This window comes from Carassius auratus, chromosome 36 (genome assembly GCF_003368295.1).
Source record: "Carassius auratus strain Wakin chromosome 36, ASM336829v1, whole genome shotgun sequence".
Classification (NCBI taxonomy): Eukaryota; Metazoa; Chordata; class Actinopteri; order Cypriniformes; family Cyprinidae; genus Carassius; species Carassius auratus.
In genome coordinates, this window is record NC_039278.1 from 16,422,524 (window position 1) to 16,443,000 (window position 20,477).

Below are 20,477 nucleotides of genomic sequence, written 5' to 3' on the forward strand. Positions count from 1 at the left end.
ATTTCTTTCTTTAAAATAATTTTTTCACTTCGGCATTAATCTGCCATGTTTCTAATTTAAAAAATAAATAAAAAACTAACGCCTGTGCTCCAGTTCATTCAATATTTACAACAGTTTAAGTTTAAGAGTGGTTAACATTTAATAAATGAACATTATATATATATATATATATATATATATATATATATATATATATCCATGTGACTAGTAAGACAATTCTCAGATAACTATTATGATGACTTTTGTTCCACCCGCTTAAATGCTAAAAGTACTTGTGCTGTAAAAACGATTAAGACCGTGTCTGTTCCCCGAATACTGAGGTCAAAATATAAATATAATGTAGGATCTAGAAAAAATCTTATCGTAATTAAACCAGAAAAATGTAAAGTAAATGAACAAAAACAATTTTTAAAGTTTGGGCTCATAAATATTAGATCACTCACACCCAAAGCAGTTATTGTAAATGAAATGATAACACATATACTAGTTTTGATGTACTCTGCTTGACTGAAACCTGGCTAAAACCAAATGATTATTTTGGTCTAAATGAGTCAACTCCACCAAACTACTGTTATAAGCATGAGCCCCGTCAGACTGGTCGTGGCGGGGGTGTTGCAACAATATATAGTGATATTCTCAATGTTACCCAGAAAACAGGATACAGGTTTAACTCTTTTGAAATACTTCTGCTAAATGTTACACTGTCAGACATGCAAAATAAATCTAACGTATCTCTTATTCTGGCTACTGTGTATAGACCACCAGGGCCGTATACAGAATTCCTAAAAGAATTTGCAGATTTCCTCTCAGACCTTCTAGTTACAGTTGATAAGGCGCTAATCATGGGAGATTTTAATATTCACATTGATAATACAAATGATGCATCAGGACTTGCGTTTACTGACCTGATAAACTCTTTTGGAGTCAAGCAACATGTCACCGGGCCCACTCATCGTTTTAATCATACACTAGATTTAATTATATCTCATGGAATCGATCTTACTGCTATAGATATTGTACCTCAAAGTGATGATATTACAGACCATTTCCTTGTATCGTGCATGCTGCGTATAACTGATATTAACTATATGTCTCAGCGTTACCGCCTGGTCAGAACTATTGTTCCAGCCACCAAAGAAAGATTCGCAAATAACCTGCCTGATCTATCTCAACTGCTATTTGTACCCAAAAATACACATGAACTAGACTAAATTACTGACAACATGGGCACTATTTTCTCTAATACATTAGAAGCTGTTGCCCCCATCAAATTAAAAAGGTTAGAGAAAAACGTACTGTACCATGGTATAACAGTAATACTCACTCTCTCAAGAAAGTAACTCGTAGTCTTGAACGCAAAAAGGAGAAAAACTAACTTAGAAGTTTTTAGAATTGCATGGAAATACTGTATGTCGAGCTATAGACAGGCTCTAAAAACTGCTAGGGCAGAGCATATACACAAACTCATTGAAAATAACCAAAACAATCCAAGGTTTTTATTTAGCACAGTGGCTAAGTTAACAAATTACCAGATGCCACCTGATTCAAATATTCCACCAAAGTTTAATAATAATGACTTTATGAATTTCTTCACTGATAAAATAGATAACATTAGAAATACAATAGCGAATGTAGATTCTACAGCGTCTAACACTTCAGTTTCATCCATCGCACCCAAAGATAAACTGCAGTGCTTTACAAATATAGGACAGGAAGAGCTAAATAAACTTATCACTGTATCTAAACCAACAACATGTTTATTAGATCCTGTACCCACTAAATTACTGAAAGAGCTGTTACCTGTAGCCAAAGAACCGCTTCTCAATATCATTAACTCGTCGTTATCTTTAGGTCACGTCCCAAAACCATTCAAGCTGGCGGTTATCAAGCCTCTTATTAAGAAACCAAAACTAGATCCTAGTGTACTGGCAAATTATAGGCCTATTTCAAATCTTCCATTTATGTCTAAAATTTTAGGAAAAGTTGTGTCTGCTCAATTGAGCACCTTCCTGCACAAAAATTATCTGTATGAAGAATTTCAGTCAGGTTTCGGGCCCCACCATAGCACAGAAACTGCACTTGTTAAAATTACAAATGACCTGCTTCTTGCGTCAGACCAAGGCTGCATCTCATTTCTAGTCTTACTTGATCTTAGTGCTGCGTTCGACACCATAGATCATGACATACTCATAGATCGATTACAAAACTATACAGGTATTCAAGGGCAGGCTCTAAGATGGTTTAGATCCTACCTGTCCGATCGCTACCATTTTGTTTACTTAAATGGGGAGTCATCTCATTTATCATCAATAAAATATGGAGTGCCACAAGGATCCATCCTAGGTCCTCTTCTATTTTCAATATACATGTTGCCCCTTGGTAATATTATTAGAAAATACGGAATTAGCTTCCACTGTTATGCTGATGATACTCAGCTATGTATCTCAACAAGACCAGATGAAACTTCTAAATTATCTAAGCTAACAGAGTGTGTTAAAAATGTAAAAGAATGGATGACAAAAAATTTTCTCCAATTAAATTCAGATAAGACAGAGATATTAATTATTGGACCAAAAAACAGTACACATAATCTTGTAGATTACAATCTGCAACTAGACGGATGCACTGTTACTTCATCTACAGTCAGAAATCTGGGTATTATATTAGACAGCAACTTGTCTTTTGAAAATCATATTTCCCATGTTACAAAAACTGCATTCTTCCATCTTAGAAACATTGCCAAGCTACGAAACGTTATCTGTTTGTGATGCAGAAAAGCTAGTTCATGCATTTATGACCTCTAGACTGGACTATTGTAAAGCACTTCTAGGTGGTTGTCCTGCTTCGTCAATAAACAAGCTACAGGTCGTCCAAAATACAGCAGCTAGAGTCCTTACCAGGTCAAGAAAATATTATCATATTACCCCAATTTTACAGTCTCTGTACTGGTACCTATTAAGTTCTGTATCAGTTACAAATTATCATTACTTACTTATAAGGTCCTAAATGGTTTAGCTCCTGCGCACCTAACTAGCCTTATTCCACGTTACAATCCATCACGCACCCTAAGGTCACAAAACACTGGACTTTTGGTCGTTCCTAGGATAGCAAAGTCCACTAAAGGAGGTAGAGCTTTCTCACATTTGGCTCCCAAACTCTGGAATAGCCTTCCTGATAATGTTCGGGGTTCAGACACACTCTCTCTGTTTAAATCTAGATTAAAAACACATCTCTTTCGCCAAGCATTCGAATAATGTATCTTTTATTTGTGAGTGTAGTTGCATCTGATCAAAGGTGCTTTTTTATTCATTAGCTTGGGTTAAACTAATTTTACTTTGTTGGATCAGCAGCTATGCTAATGATGTCTCTATCTTGTTTCTATGTTTTGCCACGAGCTTTACATCCCGTGGTAACTAGGATTTACACAAGCTCCAGTCTGGATCCAGAACACCTGAGAAGAGATGATGCTGACCCTCAGAGGACCCCAGATGATGCTAACCCTGAATCAACAAACATAACTAACAATTATTGCTAAATGTGTGACTGAATCATATAACTTAATTAATAATATTGATATTTCATCGTCTAGCTGACTACGTCTTGTATTATTATTTTTATTTTTTCTAAAATCCTGTCAAATGTGCACAAACTACTAGCTACTACTAAATATTGTAGAAACATAATTTTCTGTAAAGTAGCTTTGTAACGATTTGTTTTGTAAAAAGCGCTATACAAATAAACTTGAATTGAATTGAATAGTGTAATAACATAAAATCATAAATAGTATAATACTAATTCAGCGCTACGATCAAGGATTATAGGGCAACAGAACCTGGAAAACATTCCCCTGATCCGACTCTAGAGGTCATTGCCATCCAGGGTTCAACACCTCTGCCATGATCACTGTGTGGTTCCACACTAAAACACACCTTTAAAAACAACGGCTGGTATTCAGAGCACATGCTGACGTGTCACTCCAGGAATACTGTGCGGAAATCTTTTCAAAAATGTTTTTTTAGGAGAAATACATTGTGGATCAAGAGATTAACATTCTTTGGTCTTCGCAGATCATTTGTAATGCCTTTCCTAAGGAAGACAGAGCAGGTTTGGATAATGTATATCAATACTGTCTTAAATTGCTATAATACTGTAAATCAATAACATTTGTCATGTAAGACTTCAAAGGTCATAAATGTAGCAAAAAAAACATCAATTGTAAATTTATTGAAAAGTACTTTATTAAAATGTACTCTTGTGAGATGGAGGATTCTGAATAAATTAAATGCAAGATTTAATATCAGCTGGAATCCTAAATCGTAATTATTGGCTTATGATAATTACTTGCAATGATGTAATGAAGTAATTTGAAACCTCTGCATTTGAGTTCCTTATGTATCAGTTTGACAACATGATCTCATTTTGAGAGACTGCATTTGATATTTATTTATTTTATAGAATTTTAATTAAAATTATGTCGACATAAACAAATGTAAATATTGTAAGACTTATTTGACCCTGTCTGGAAGGTTGTAGAGGCCCCCTGTTTAAGAATCACTGCACTACACCATTAAAATGAACTAATAAAGGCCAAAAGGTGATAAGAAGCAGTTAGTTATTTGTATTCTGCTGACATCTTCAGGTTACAAAGAGAATTGCACGTGTTTAAAAGCACGGGAAGTGATATTTGGAAAACCCACACCTGTATTTTGATGAGGCAAATGATGAACCATGAACTTTCAAATATCCACCTCCTTTTGCTGACCAATGCCTCTGCGCGGAAATCTACTTTAAGCACAATTTCGACACTTTTGCAACAGCCCCTCAGTCTTTGTCCCTGGTTGTACTCTCTGCTGATGCAAGCGATTCATTTCCGCAAACCGGTTCCTGTCGACAGATCGCCTCATTGAACCGACTCGAAAGCCGATTAATCGGTTCCTCACGTCATCAAGCAATAACGTCTCTATGCATTTCTTTTAACAACTCAGTGCAATCTTGTATCAATTAAAAATTGAAAAAGTAATTTATGTCAACACATAGGCTATTGTAGAATTTAAAGTTATTTATTTTAAAGCATATTGCTTATTATTACCATATAATTCACTTAGCCTAAGTTAATGGTGTTTGTGGTCACAGTTCATTCTCGGATCCTTCATGTCAGATACGACTGACTGACCAATATTGACTAGCGTACAACTTAAGATTCCTTAAAGTTTCACATCTAAAGCACACATTAAAGACATTGATGCACATGATATGTTCTACATGTCTACAGTATAAATAACTGATCACTTTTAATATTTTAATTTTTTAAATATGCATTCACAATTACCTATTGTTAAATTTATTTACATCGACAGAAAGGTTTTTGCCGTTTTTAATAAAATGTAAATGAATAAGCATATTGCGCCTCAGGCTTGCAGGGTATTGTCAACTCTCTCATCAGAATCTTCGGCAATCCTCGGCAAACTTCGCCACGGCTCATTCGGTTCTTGTTGAGTCCTCAGTAATCCTCTGCCAACTTCGACAGTTGGTTGAACAGGCTCAATGGGTTCTTTTTGAGTAGGACATGCTGTGCCTCTTGCGTCATCAACCCATCAAAGTTCGATTCAGTTCGATTTGTGAACAGGTGTCCTGACATTTCATCATACCCGTCCTACCAGGGTAACTGCGCATGCGCACATCAATATTGCGCTCTTTTTCTCATGCTGAACAACATAAGGGTAGGTTTAGGGTTAGGATAGGTATACACACATACAATCTTATAGGTAAAAAAAATATACAGCCTATCGTTGGTTTCCTGTCGCTGTATCCCTTCTAGCTACAACCGCGAATATAACACATAATTAATGTATTTGCATTACTGTATATACCCTTAGATTTAAGGTTGTGGTAGGTGTACACATTAATAAACCATAACTTTACAGGTAGCATTGTTCGTTGTCGAATTGTACTACCCACTGTTTTAATTGGAGGTTGCTAAATCTGACAGGGTAGGACAAATCGACAGAACACCGGCTAGACAAGTTACTTGCTGAGAACAGGCTCAAAGGAACGATTCGTTCAAGAACAAATCTACTATGCAGTGCGTTGTCGGAATCAGCTTGAGTGGAGTTTACCGCCTATTTCTCCCCAGACTCAAAATATCTCGCTTAATTCAGCTCCGCAGCATGTCTCAGTTCAAACTCCCCGTCACTGTGATGGGCTCCATGGCGTTCGGTGGCCGCGCGGACGCGCACCTGAGCGCGCAGCTGGTGCAGATGTTCTTAGAGCGCGGGCACGGTGAGCTTGACACCGCGCTCATGTACAATGATGGACAGGCGGAGACCATTATAGGGAACATGCAGCTTCCGAGAACAGGTAGAACTTTCCCCAAACTGTAAATAGTGACTATTAAAGAAACGTGTGGGTAAATCACATGATATTGCACGTCACATGTTTATTTGTAAGTTCAGTTAATATTCTGTGTATACATTAGCATACTGGTCGTATTTCTGCAATATGTAATAGGCCTTTGCGTAAAATATACATTTATAGAACGTGTACTTGGATGACCAATTGTTTTTGTTTTTTAAGGTATTCATTATTATTTAATAAGTCTCTATTTGAATCATTCATTATTGCTGAGTATTTTATTTGTAAATAGTATTTTAATCAATTATTTATTTAATTACTAATGTATGTTATCATAATTTCATTTAATATTGTTTATTATTTAAATGTATTGTTATACATTTTTATTATTATAATAAAAAATGGAACAGCAGATGCAAATTAGCTATATAGCTAACTCTGCCAACACTTGTACATGGTCCCTGTTAAATTAATTAATATACTATACTAAACTAATATTATTATTATTGTATTTTATTTTTAATGTATTATTATTTTAATTCAGAGACAAATCATATTTAATAGGATGTCAAGCAGTGACAAATAAGAATAAACATACTGGAGGTAATTAAAAATAGAAACAACAACAATGCAAATGAGGTACATAATAATAATAATAAATTAAATTATATTTTTACTCATGCCTGTGATTGTTACATGTTTTTTGCGTAATCTCATCTGGGTTATTACTATTAAAACTAAAGCCATAAAAAATTATAATTGAATAAATAAATACATAAATAAATAACGTCTCCTAAATAAATGAATAAAAATCTAAATGTATAGTCTAAATTTTATAGACATTAAAAATAACAGTAAAAATACTAAATCTTAAAACTTACTCCAATTCTGAAACATAAATTGAATATTGAAAAGTGCACTATTCAGATGCACTCTTGTGAGATGGAGGATTCTGAATAAATTAAATGCAAGATTTAATATCAGCTGGAATCTTAATTCGTAATTATTGGCTTATGATAATTAATTGCAATGATGTAATGAAGTAATGTGAAAACTCTGCATTTGAGTACCTTACTTATCAGTTTGACAACATGATCTCATTTTGAGAGACTGCATTTGATATTTCTTTATTTTATATAATTTTAATTAAAATTATGTCGAAATAAACAAATGTCAAATATTGTAAGACTTATTTGGCCCTGGAAGTTTGCAGAGGCCCCCTTTTTAAGAATCACTGCACTACACCATTAAAATTAACTAATAAAGGCCAAAAGGTGATTAGAAGGAGTGAAAACCTAAGTAAAATAAACAGAAAATCACGTTTTTGGTCCCCTACCGATTTGTAAGTTATTTGTATTCTGCTGACATCTTCAGGTTACAAAGGGAATTGCACGTGTTTAAAAGCATGGGAAGTGATATTTGGAAAACCCACACCTGTATTCTGATGAGGCAAATGCCACCCTAAAAGAAAGCCTTGCCACCCCTGCTGCCACCCCAGTTGGCAGCAACGAATTAAAGGTTATGGCCAATTTGAAAATTTACTAGCGCGAATCTTTCGTGATTCGTAATCCCGCTCCGAACTCCCGAACTGATTCAAATGATTTGCTATCCCCAAACTGACTCAAATGATTCGCGAACCCGTTTTGAACTCCCGAACTGACTCAAATGATTCGCGAACCCGCTACGAACTCCCGAACTGGTTCAAATGTTTCGCGAACCCGCTCCGAACTCCCGAACTGACTCAAATGATTTGCGATCCCCAAACTGACTCAAATGATTCGCGAACCCACTCCGAACTCCCAAACTGATTCAAATGATTCGCGATCCGCATAACTGACTCAAATGATTCGCGATCCCGCTACGAACTCCCGAACTGATTCAAATGATTCGCGAACCCGCTTTGAACTCCCGAACTGATTCAAATGATTCGCCATCCCCAAACTGACTCAAATGATTCGCGAACCCGCTTTGAACTCCCGAACTGATTCAAATGATTCGCCATCCCCAAACTGATTCAAATGATTCGCCATCCCCAAACTGATTCAAATGATTCGCGAACCCGCTTTGAACTCCCGAACTGATTCAAATGATTCGCCATCCCCAAACTGACTCAAATGATTCGCGAACCCGCTTTGAACTCCCGAACTGATTCAAATGATTCGCCATCCCCAAACTGACTCAAATGATTCGCGAACCCGCTACGAACTCCCGAACTGACCCAATCTGCCTAGGGCACCAACTCCCAGAGGGGGCACCATCCCAGTTGCCAAAAAAATAAATAAAAATCCCATCCTTCGCGACCACTCGCACCACATGTTTGCAGCTGAATGTTCATAATTGATGGATGAATCCAATCCAGCCAAGAGAAAAGAAAACTAAAAGTAAAAAAAAAAAAAAAAACAGACATAAAGTTGGCTTGGTTTCATCTAGGTGTCAGCTACAATGCACACCTTATACATTTTTTATATATATCATTTAGGTAAAAATGAGGCCCGTTTATCACTTTCAGGCACATTCCTGTGAAAGTTTTTTTTTTTTCAAGTTCCCTTACGAAAATTACCCATGGTTTTAACAATAACACCACAAATCATTGTTCTTGTAGCCATAGTAACTGCAAATTAACCATGGTTTTATTACTTCAAATCATAATTTACAAAGTATTAATATACTGTAATATTTTTTGTTGTTGTTGTTGTTGCTATAAAAACAGACCTAAGCCATCAATAGCCTTTAAAATGACTTAAAATGCATTATATATAAAAAAGAGGTAATAATGATTGGTTAATAATAACACTGATACAATACATAATGTAAGCAAATACAACATAAACAATTTATGCACATGTTACTACAAATGCCTGCAAAGGGAGCCAAATGCCATGTGATTGCTGCTGTTACACTTACAGGACGATCAAATCCTTGTTTAGGCTACTGACCAAACATGTAATTCAGATATTCACTAAATCTTTCATTTTTGGACACCTTTTTGCTATAGATGACAAAGACTTTATAATTTATTCAACAAAAAACGTGCATATCACAACCCTTACAAAAATAAACCAAGGTTTTATCATAGTAAAACTGCTTAGTTTCCTTTTGCATGATTTCTGAATGCTTGAGACGATAAAATAAATTAGAGTCATAATAAAGTTAAAGCCACAGGTAAATGTCGAGAGCTACAATTGTGATTTGTAAATAATACAATTTATTCATTTAGTTTTTAATTTGATTAAATTTTCTTTTTTTCATCATCATATTTGAGGAAGGAGGAAACAACAATACAATCCTGCTTAGGGCACCCATTTGGCCAGCAGCGGCCCCGAAGGAGTTGTTATACACATCTCTGGGAATGTGTGCTCTACTACACACACACACACACACACACACACACACACACACTGAAGCACGTGTGGTGTTTTCAGCTCTTCACTATATTGATGTAGGCTACACATGTTCACGTCAGTGCGCTATGAGAGGATTTCACCATTTCATTTGATAAAACTATCATCATTCATTCACATCGTATACACAGACTGACAGAAACGGCAATGTCTTTACCACAACCTGTCAGAATAAAATTCCGGTATAACTTTGAAGAAATTCCAACAGAAATATAGTACTATTGCAAGTAGGCCTAATAGCTAATAATAATAGTTTATTAAAAAACACAGAAACTCTGGTTACAACTCACCAAAATAAAAGTTTAGTCTAACTCAAAGAAATTATGTAAGAAATTGCTTAGTAAAATATACTTAAAAGATATACTAAAACATTATTTTAAAGGAATATCACACAAGTTTTCATAGAAGTTTTAATTTAAGCTTGCCAAAACAATAACACCATATTTTTCAAAAACAATTTCTAAAAGTACATTTGTATTTGTGCCTATAATGCTTATTTGTTTATTATTATTGTCAGCTAATAAAACCTATGCTTCAGAGACCATATTCATATAACATCTAAGGCTAAATGTAGATCTTGACTGGTTGAGTTAAATGGTGATTAACACTAAACAGTAGAAAATCAGAGTCTCCCCAGCTGGAAATGTCATTGGCTGTTAAAATCTTGTGTTTCTTATAATAAATTGACATATTGATAACACTGAACCTTTTATAATGCTGTTAATTACATGTCAATGCATACTGTATGCATTAGTGAGTGTGGGGTATGGTCACTTATTCCTTATATAAACTGTTTTAAATGCAAGCCACTGACTGCATGAGATTAAGTAAATGGCAGCCTGTGTACTTTTGTATTGTGCACTGCACATATACTATTTATCATCAAACTGTGATAACTGTGACTAAATTCAGTATATACTGTATACGTCTGCCATATGTTGCCACCCCTCAAAAATTTGTTCTACATGTCCACAGTATAAAGAATTAATAAACCAGTCCTTGATAATGCATTCACAATAAACTACTGTTAAATTTATTTACATCACTCGACAGAAGTATTTTTGCTTGTTTTAATAAATGAATAAACGAATAAGCATATTTCTAGTATGCGCCTCAGGATTGCAGGGTATTATATTGTCAACTCGCTCATCAGAATCTTCGGTAATCCTCGGCTAACTTCGACTGTTGGTTTATCCGGCTCAATCGGTTCTTTTTTAGTTGGACTACTTCGGCTGTGCGTCCTGCGTCATCAACCCGGAACTAAAGTTCGATTCAGTTCGTTTTGTTAACTTACTACTTACTTGCTGAGAACAGGCTCAAAGGAACGATTCGTTCAAGAACAAATCTACTATGCAGTGCGTTGTCGCAATCACCTTTAGTGCAGCTCACCGCATTTTTCTCCCCAGACTCAAAACATCTCGCTTTGTTCAGCTCCGCAGCATGTCTCAGTTCAAACTCCCCGTCACTGTTCTGGGCTGCAATGCGTTCGGTGGCCGCGCGGACGCGCACCTGAGCGCGCAGCTGGTGCAGATGTTCTTAGAGCGCGGGCACGGTGAGCTTGACACCGCGTTCATGTACAATGATGGACAGGCGGAGACCATCATAGGGAACATGCAGCTTCCGAAAACAGGTAGAACTTTTCCCAAAAATTTACATTTATGGATCGTGTACTTGGATGACCAATTGTTTTCTTTTTAAGGTATTTATTATTATTTTAATAAGACTTTATTTTAATCATTAATTATTGTTTAGTATTTTATTTTTATTTGTAAATAGTATTTTAATAATTTAATTGTTTTTATCATAATTTAATATTGTTTATTATTTTAATTTATTAAACATTTTTATATTTATAATGAAAAATGGAACTGCAGATAAATTAGCTATATAGCTAACTCTAGCACAACAGTTGTGCATGGTCCCTGTTAAATAAATTAATTTACTAAACTATTATTATTATTTTATTTTTTATGTATTATTATTTTAAATCAGAGACAAATCATATTAAATAGCATGTCAAGCAGTGACAAATAAGAATAAAGATGCTGGAGGAAATTAAAAAGAAAAATGAATGCAAAATGAGGTACACAATAATAATAATAATAATAAATGAAAATATATTTTTACTCATGCATGTGATTGTTACTTGTTTCTTGCATAATCAGGGTTATTATCATTAAAACTAAAGCCATAAAAAAAATATTAAATTAACTGAAAAAAAATAAATAACGTCTGCTAAATGAATGAATAAACATCTTAATGTAAATAAAATTTTCATTTAACTTGAAATGCTTAAACAACTAAAACTGAAATTAAAATTAATAGAAAACTTAATAGACATTAAAAATAACAATACAAATACTAAAACTTAAAAATGACTTAAATTAAAATCTTAAAATAAAATAAAAATTATAATAAAAATAATAATAAAGAATTGTAATAGTCTCTCAAATGATATTAAAATAACACTAAATCTAAAGGGGCAGTATATTTTTAATCATGCTGAGTGCTTTCTTTTCATTTGTGTTTGTCAGTTCGAATTGCGACTAAAGCAAACCCCTGGGAAGGGAAAACTCTCAAACCAGAGAGTGTCCGGAATCAGCTGGAAACGTCCCTGAAGAGGCTGCGCACACAATGTGTGGACCTGTTTTACCTGCACGCACCAGACCACCAGAACCCCATTCAGGACACACTACAGGCCTGCAATGAGCTGCGTGAAGAGGTGAATAACACACTACAGAGCTCTAGACTTTCTCTGTCAGACGTGCACTTTGATAGATGCCTGACAATCAGGTTGGTATCTAAACAGACCGTCAGAATCATGCAACTTTGTTGGTGTTTAGGGCAAATTCAAAGAGCTGGGTTTATCAAACTATGCATCATGGCAAGTGGCAGAAATCTACTGCATCTGCAAACACAACAACTGGGTGCTCCCTACTGTTTATCAAGTAAGCAGATGAATGGTTGTCATTCCATATAAAATCACTGGTATAAAACTATTTTAAAATTAGTCAATTTAATGTTGTTTGAGAATGAATGGAAGTTAATTTGAACAGCGTTGATGTTTTTTTCTGAAGGGCATGTATAATGCAACCACACGCCAAGTGGAGACCGAACTGCTGCCGTGTTTGAGATACTTTGGCATACGTTTCTATGCATACAATCCCCTGGCAGGTAATGTGTTTAATATTTGTTTAAATGTAATGTATTGCAAAATATAATAAATTGGTTCCTATTGAATAATAGACCTGAAGTCAACCAGAAGAACATTGACTAAACTGCTTTATATATTATGCATTGTTTCTTGTTATCTTTAATAACAATAGTGTTTCTTCTTGTTTGTTAACCAACATGATTTAATATTTACTCTGAATTAAAAATAAATAAACAAAAAAGAACAATTATACACTAAATATAATATTAATAGAATTAAAGTAATAAGTGACAATTTCACGAAATTGACATTTGTAGGTCATCTGAAAAAGCTGCATAAATAATCTTTCCATTGATTTAAGGTTGGTTATTTGGCCGAGATACAACTATTTGAAAATCTGGAATCTGAGGGTGCAAAAAAATCCAAATATTGAGAAAATCCCCTTTGAAGTTGTTCAAATGTAGACTTAGTAATGTATATTACTAATCAGAATTTAACTTATGATATATTTATGGTAGGACATTTACTGAATACCTTCATGGAACATGATCTTTACTTAATATCCTTATGATTTGTGGATAAAAGACAGATTTATAATTTTGACCCATACGTTTGTTTGGCTATTGCTATTAATATTTCCCCAGCGATTTAAGACTTTGTGCTCCAGGGTCACAAATGATCATCTGAAATCATTAATTCTGCAATGTTCTCTTTAGTCATTCTTGGGCTAATTTCTTAGCTAGCATTTTATGTTTTTGCACACTTTTTGTGTAATTGGTATATGATGCACAGTAAATATACTCTGATCGATCACAAATTATTTTCTTCACACTGCATGGCATATATTTTCTCAAACTCTTGAATCCCACTCCTCTCACAGGTGGGCTTCTCACTGGGAAATATCACTATGAAGATAAAGACGGCGCTCAGCCTACGGGCCGATTCTTTGGGAACAGTTTAGCTGGTGCTTACAGAGACAGGTGCATTCAACGCGTGATATTTGCATTAGTGATTTATTTTACTCAGTCCTAAGTGACCGCAGTCTCTAGATCTAGTTTGTTTTAACAAAAAAGCTTTGCTCTTTTTAAATGTGATCATGTTTCCGGGGCATGACATGCATTTCAGATACTGGAAGGAGAGTCATTTTAAAGCCATAGATGGCATCCAGAAGGCTCTGGAAGCAGCGTACGGCTCAGAGAAACCCACCCTGACGTCAGCAGCTGTTCGCTGGATGTATCATCACTCTCATCTGAAGGTGGAGGCTGTGTTGTTTTAATCTCTTTCATATACTCTTATAGTGTGTGTTAATATTTTGAATTAGACTTTTTATTTTTTCCATTTTCACTTTAGTTTTAATTATAGTAATTTTGACATATATATATAAACACATATTAGTGCATCAAGATAAACTGAAAGAAAACAACAAAAGTTGGCATGACAATAAATTTTTTGTTTACACAAGTTGTTCCAAACCTGTTTGAGTTCCATTGAAGGATGTTGGTAACCAAACACTTGACGGTAGCCATTCACTTCCATAGTCAAAGCCTACTGTTAACTAAAATAGCTTCTACTGTGTTCAGCAGAAGAAAACTTAAAACAGGTTTGGAACAACTGGAGGGTGAGTTTATGATGACAGAATTTCCATTTCTGGGTGAACTCTCCCTTTTGAAGTCACGATAGAAATAATGAGATATATGTGATGTGCTGATGTCTGTGGTTGCAGGGTGATCTGGGTGACGGGGTCATCATCGGGATGTCCAGCACAGAGCAACTGCGTGAGAACCTGACGGCAGGAGCAGAAGGTCCGCTCAAACAGGAAGTCGTGGACGCTTTCAAACACGCCTGGGATTTAGTGACCCATGAATGTCCAAACTACTTTCGCTAGACGCCCCATTACAATCAGAGAAAATACTAACAATAATATGAAGCCTGATTTTTAATAACATAGAGATCACTTTATCTTTCTATGTGAACAGTGATGAATTGACATGGAGCAGCCTTCAGCTTCCTAATAAACACAATGACAAAATTAAAACCTCTTTCTGAGCTCACCGACACTTGATTTTTCAACTTGTTTAAAAGAGAATGCAATAAAAATAATGCAATAGTGGCATCTTGAGGAATCACTGTGTTTTGCGGTCTTTTTTCTAAATAAATTGCTAAAATTACTTATATTTAACACTTAAAAAAACGTGTATTTTTGTTGAAAACTAGTTGAAATTAGACATTAAACAGATGACTGTGACAGTAACGAAAAACACTCAATAAAACGTTTCATGGGTTTATGTTGGATGAACAAAATTAATGTTCACAAAAAAAGAAAAGAAAAAGAAAGTCCTTTGCCTGTGTTCAGGTTTTATTCACTCCCTTCTCCATCCTCTGAGTCTTCATCGGTTTCCTCTTTCTTGGTCTCATCGCTGTCACCGTCCGTCAGCTTTTCAAAGTCCCCAGATTCAGAATTCCACATGCACTTGACTGATATTTTGAATTCCGCCATTTCGATTGCAAAGAGTTTCTGAATTGAAAGGCCAGAACTTCGTCATTTTAGAATAATGCAAGACTGAATGAATCCCTTAAAATCAAAACTAGTTCAATGATCTGAAAGGATTTTTTAAATGCATTTAATCCAAATTAACACGTGTTGTCTGCTAATGCACTGTTTTAGAGGTAATACACTTAAAAATGAGTTCTTACATTTTTTTGTCTATTTTTTTAAAGAAGCAATACTGCTTAAGTTATTACGACTCATTAAGAAAATAATTTTTTGCAGTGTATTAATGGCACACACTCACCAGAATTCGAGCATGTTCAGGTGTGAGTGTGTCTCCCTCTTTACACACTTCAAAATCTTTTATCAATGTCACCACACCTGCAGATGGATTGATAATAGGTTAGTTAGTGCAAAATACTTTCTGTCCAATACATTTAACAGTACACTTATTTTCTTTTGAAAATATAATTTCAGATGCAGCTATGGTTATATTAAAGGAATATTTTAGCCAGTAAATTTTATTTAGTTAAAAATTTACTTCTGTACTCGTTTAGAGAGATGTAGCATTACTGAAGTGAATGGGTGCCGTCAGAATAAGAGTCCAAACAGCTGATAAAAAGATCACAATAATCCACACCACTCCAGTCCATCAGTTAATGTCTTGAGAAGCGAAAATGTGTTGGTTTTTGAAAAAACAAATCCATCATTCAGATGTGTTTTTTTTTTTTTACTTCAAACACTCTCTTCTAGATAAAATGCAAAACCATAAACCATAATAACGGTTCCTCCAGTGAAAAAAAGTGTTTAGAGCTGTTCTGGACTGTGTAAACTATACAGACTTCTCTCCTGATTCAGATGAGACCACTTTTTCACTGGAGAATGCAATATTATGAATTGAGGACTCATAATTTAGCAGGAAGCAACGGTTTGAAGTTAAAAACATCTTTATGATGTATTTGTTTCTCACAAACACGCAGTTATTCATTTCACAAGACATTAAATGAGGGACTGGATTACTTGTGGATTATTGTGATGTTTTCATCAGCTGTTTGGACTCTCATTCTTACGGCACCCATTCACTGCAAAGCATCCATTGCTGAGCAAGTGATGCAATGCTCTCACTCTGCCGGCACCCATTCACTGCAGAGCATCCTTTGCTGAGCAAGTGATGCAATGCTCTCACTCTGCCGGCACCCATTCACTGCAGAGCATCCATTGCTGAGCAAGTGATGCAATGCTCTCACTCAGCCGGCACCCATTCACTGCAGAGCATCCATTGCTGACCAAGTGATGCAATGCTCTCATTCCGCCGGCACCCATTCACTGCAGAGCATCCATTGCTGAGCAAGTGATGCAATGCTCTCATTCCGCCGGCACCCATTCACTGCAGAGCATCCATTGCTGAGCAAGTGATGCAATGCTCTCACTCAGCCGGCACCCATTCACTGCAGAGCATCCACTGCCGAGCAAGTGATGCAATGCTCTCACTCAGCCGGCACCCATTCACTGCAGAGCATCCACTGCCGAGCAAGTGATGCAATGCTCTCATTCTGACGGCACCCATTCACTGCAGAGCATCCACTGCCGACCAAGTGATGCAATGCTCTCATTCTGACGGCACCCATTCACTGCAGAGCATCCATTGCTGAGCAAGTGATGCAATGCTCTCATTCTGGCGGCACCCATTCACTGCAGAGCATCCATTGCTGAGCAAGTGATGCAATGCTCTCATTCTGCCGGCACCCATTCACTGCAGAGCATCCACTGCCGAGCAAGTGATGCAATGCTCTCATTCTGACGGCACCCATTCACTGCAGAGCATCCACTGCCGAGCAAGTGATGCAATGCTCTCATTCTGACGGCACCCATTCACTGCAGAGCATCCATTGCCGAGCAAGTGATGCAATGCTCTCATTCTGCCGGCACCCATTCACTGCAGAGCATCCATTGCTGAGCAAGTGATGCAATGCTCTCATTCTGCCGGCACCCATTCACTGCAGAGCATCCATTGCTGAGCAAGTGATGCAATGCTCTCACTCTAACGGCACCCATTCACTGCAGAGCATCCTTTGCTGAGCAAGTGATGCAATGCTACATTTCTCCAAATCTGATGAAGACGCAAACTCATCTACATCTTGGATGGCCTGAGGGGGAGTACGTTTTCAGCAATTTTTCATAGTTGTGCGCACAGGTTTGTGTAACAGTCTTTATGTTGACTAATGCTTTACCTTTCTTGAGCGCTGTAGGGAGGCCCAGCTGTCTGAGCTGAGGCTCCATCGAGTGTGGAAACTGCTCCAGCGGACCTTCATCCAGCGTCACAGACATAGTTGCTACGCTTCCCGCTCGAGCGTAATCCACCTCTTTAAAGTTACTGAAATATCTGTGGAAATAACCAATATGTTAGGAAAAAATTATTCATTAGGTTTAATTAGAATTAAAGGATTAAGGATGAACTTATGTTACTCAATCAAGCGTACAGAGTCATGAAATGAATCCCGAATAGGTTTAAGTTCATTACAGCATATGAGTTGGTCTGAATGTTGTTGAAACCAACTTACTCTTGAACCTCATCTTTTGTTTTGTTTGTGAACAAAACACCAACTTCGCCTCTGAGAAATTTGCTCACCTGCAAAACACACCAGTGTAAGTCAGAGAGGTTGATAAAATTAGCAATTTTAAAAATGTATGGCTTTCGCTTACATACTTTATGCAGATTATCTTTGTACTCGTCTGTTGGTCCTTTTCCTAGCGCGATCATCATGACTTTGTTCTTACCGAAAAAGAACCTGAAACACAAAACACAAATACAACCTTAATCTCTTAGAAATCCTAGAAATAACGCATAAAAACAGTAAAGCAGAAGCATTATCAAGTGTGTGTGTACCGGCTGTGTTTCCAGGCCGTCCTGATGTCTTTTAGTTTGTTGTTTCTCATGTTTTCTACTGAGAACACAAACACATATCTGTAGATGTCCGCGCATTTCCGCAGCTGAGAGGAGAGGAATGGAAAGAGATATTTTAATTGATCATAAAACTATTGTTGATAGTATTGCATATCTAATTTATGTCTGGAAATAAGCAACCGATTAGGATGATAAAGTGAAAAATACAAAACAAATATATCCTATCAAGAGGGTATACAGTATATCACTATGTCACAAAATAAAAAAATGAATACAAAACAGATTTGCTGATTTTCTTGTTTCATAGAATACCTTGTTATTTCAAGAATACCATGTTATTACCATGGTATATGCTTGTAGTGTCACCCAAAATAGCAATTAAAAGTCATACTAACCTCTTCAATCAGGTTTTGCTTGGCTTCCAACCCCTTCTTGGTTGTTTTGGTTAAAGAAACTGTAAAAAGTATTATTAATGATAGCACAAAAAAACCACACACACCAAATTCTAACACACAAAGCTGCTTCAATGACAATAATAAATGGGACTAAGATTAATTACAGATTAACCACATACACTAAAGTCTCAGCAACAAGTAACAAACATGATTTTATTTCAGTACTGAAGTGTAAACACGTTTAAAAAATCCGACAGGTTCGTCTTTTTAACTAAACCACGCAACACGAACTAATCTTGAGACATTTCAATGCACGTCGTCTAAAAATGAGTAATAATTAGTGCTAAAAACAAATGTAAACATTAAATGAAGACCTTTCTTGTCCCTCTTGGATTTCGGCATGGCTCTCACGTGTGGGCTTTGTGTTTTCTTCTTCGTCTGATGATAAAGTGCTTCACAAACTGTGAGGAAGCACACCGCCGCCTAGCGGTGCTCGCTGGTGCTCATGAATATTAATGAGATCGCAGACCGAGCTCAGTGCGTCATTCTCTGAAGACCACGCCCACTTATGCGGGAGGAAGGGGATCCAACGCTATCCATTGAGAGTTACTAACATTTCCCAAAATTTCTTCTTTTGTGTTCAACAGTTTTATTGTTTTTACAGCATGCAAAGTGGAAAAACCACATTATTTTACCACATTTTGACATTAAACACCTTTTTGAACTGAAGATAAAAGTAAAATAAAAAGTAACATATCTACAAATCCTTAACAAATTAAACAAACAGTCAAGAACTTGATTAATTGCACTTAATTATTCTTAACTATTATATTTTCCACTCAAGTGGATCATTTTATAGGGAAAGTGAATTAAATGAATTCTAAACTCTTTTGTTTCACTAAAATATGACTTTTTGACTATATACTATATCATTTATTTGTAATTTTCACATCACTCACTAGTCACAACGAAAAAAAAAAAAAAAAAAAAACACGTGCAGTAAATGACCAGCACTGATCAATTCAGCACATAATTTGTCCTTAAGGAGACCTCTTGCTCTTTTCCCAGACAGTTTAAACTCATTAGAGGAACTGCCTATTTGTTATAGATTTGTACGAGAACAGATGGATTCACATGTGCACTTAAAATTTGAATTAAAGGATTTGTATGCACTCCCCAAAACTTTGATTTTGCATACTTGGACTGTCTGTTCAAAACCATTGCAAAAAATTGCACATAATCCTCAGAAATCCTTGGGTGTGATTTGTGCATCTGTGCCGAGCACTTAAACAGACTTCAAGCCAGGGCAGGTTTGAGGTGTAAATGCTTGTGTAATGTCTGACTCTATTCATCAGTCATTTGGATGTAAAATGCAAACACTCAAGCTCTGTGTTGCTGCAACATGTAAAAGTGGAAATAATCACCTCAACGCCTTCCTTAATTTACCTCAACTTTCTGCTAACCATTTTAATTTATGAATTTGCTAATGAGCTTACTCTCACTTTCACATTTAATGCCCATCATTAATATTTACTGAGGTTGACCTTTCAACTCTGACCAATGAGTCTGAATTAATCATGATTTGTGTTCAGTGGGCTGGTTATATTTTTGCAATGAGCAAAACATGAAAATGGTAATTACACATCTGCTAAATAAATAAATAAAAATTATTAATAGACAGACATATAGATCGATAGATCGATAGATAGATAGATAGATAGATCTTAAATCAAAATGTTATACTTCAAAATGTTAATAATAAATAATATTAACAAATCTATTT

The 20,477-nt window shown here is 35.9% G+C and overlaps 2 protein-coding genes across 3 annotated transcripts; one reads left to right on the forward strand and one right to left on the reverse strand.

Annotated features, from left to right (window-relative positions):
- Positions 1-6,019: 6,019 nt before the first annotated feature.
- Positions 6,020-15,225, forward strand: LOC113055423 (aflatoxin B1 aldehyde reductase member 4-like). Of its 2 annotated transcripts, none has more exons than XM_026221731.1 (7): positions 6,020-6,357; positions 12,287-12,474; positions 12,596-12,700; positions 12,830-12,926; positions 13,787-13,886; positions 14,032-14,161; positions 14,630-15,225. In XM_026221731.1, the coding sequence occupies exons 1-7, from the start codon at positions 6,078-6,080 to the stop codon at positions 14,789-14,791; spliced, it is 1,062 nt and encodes a 353-aa protein (XP_026077516.1). In that variant the 5' UTR covers positions 6,020-6,077; the 3' UTR covers positions 14,792-15,225. The 2 variants fall into 2 exon arrangements, with proteins under 2 accessions (XP_026077516.1, XP_026077515.1); XM_026221730.1 differs by lacking the exon at positions 6,020-6,357 and adding an exon at positions 10,788-11,382.
- On the reverse strand, positions 15,174-19,170 carry LOC113055425 (mRNA turnover protein 4 homolog). The gene is made up of 8 exons (XM_026221732.1): positions 19,069-19,170; positions 18,695-18,753; positions 18,282-18,385; positions 18,102-18,183; positions 17,956-18,023; positions 17,626-17,777; positions 15,699-15,775; positions 15,174-15,421 (listed from the first exon to the last, which is right to left on the reverse strand). Exons 1-8 carry the CDS (start codon positions 19,094-19,096, stop codon positions 15,263-15,265), a joined length of 729 nt encoding a protein of 242 aa, XP_026077517.1. The 5' UTR covers positions 19,097-19,170; the 3' UTR covers positions 15,174-15,262.
- Between the last annotated feature and the right edge of the window lie 1,307 nt (positions 19,171-20,477).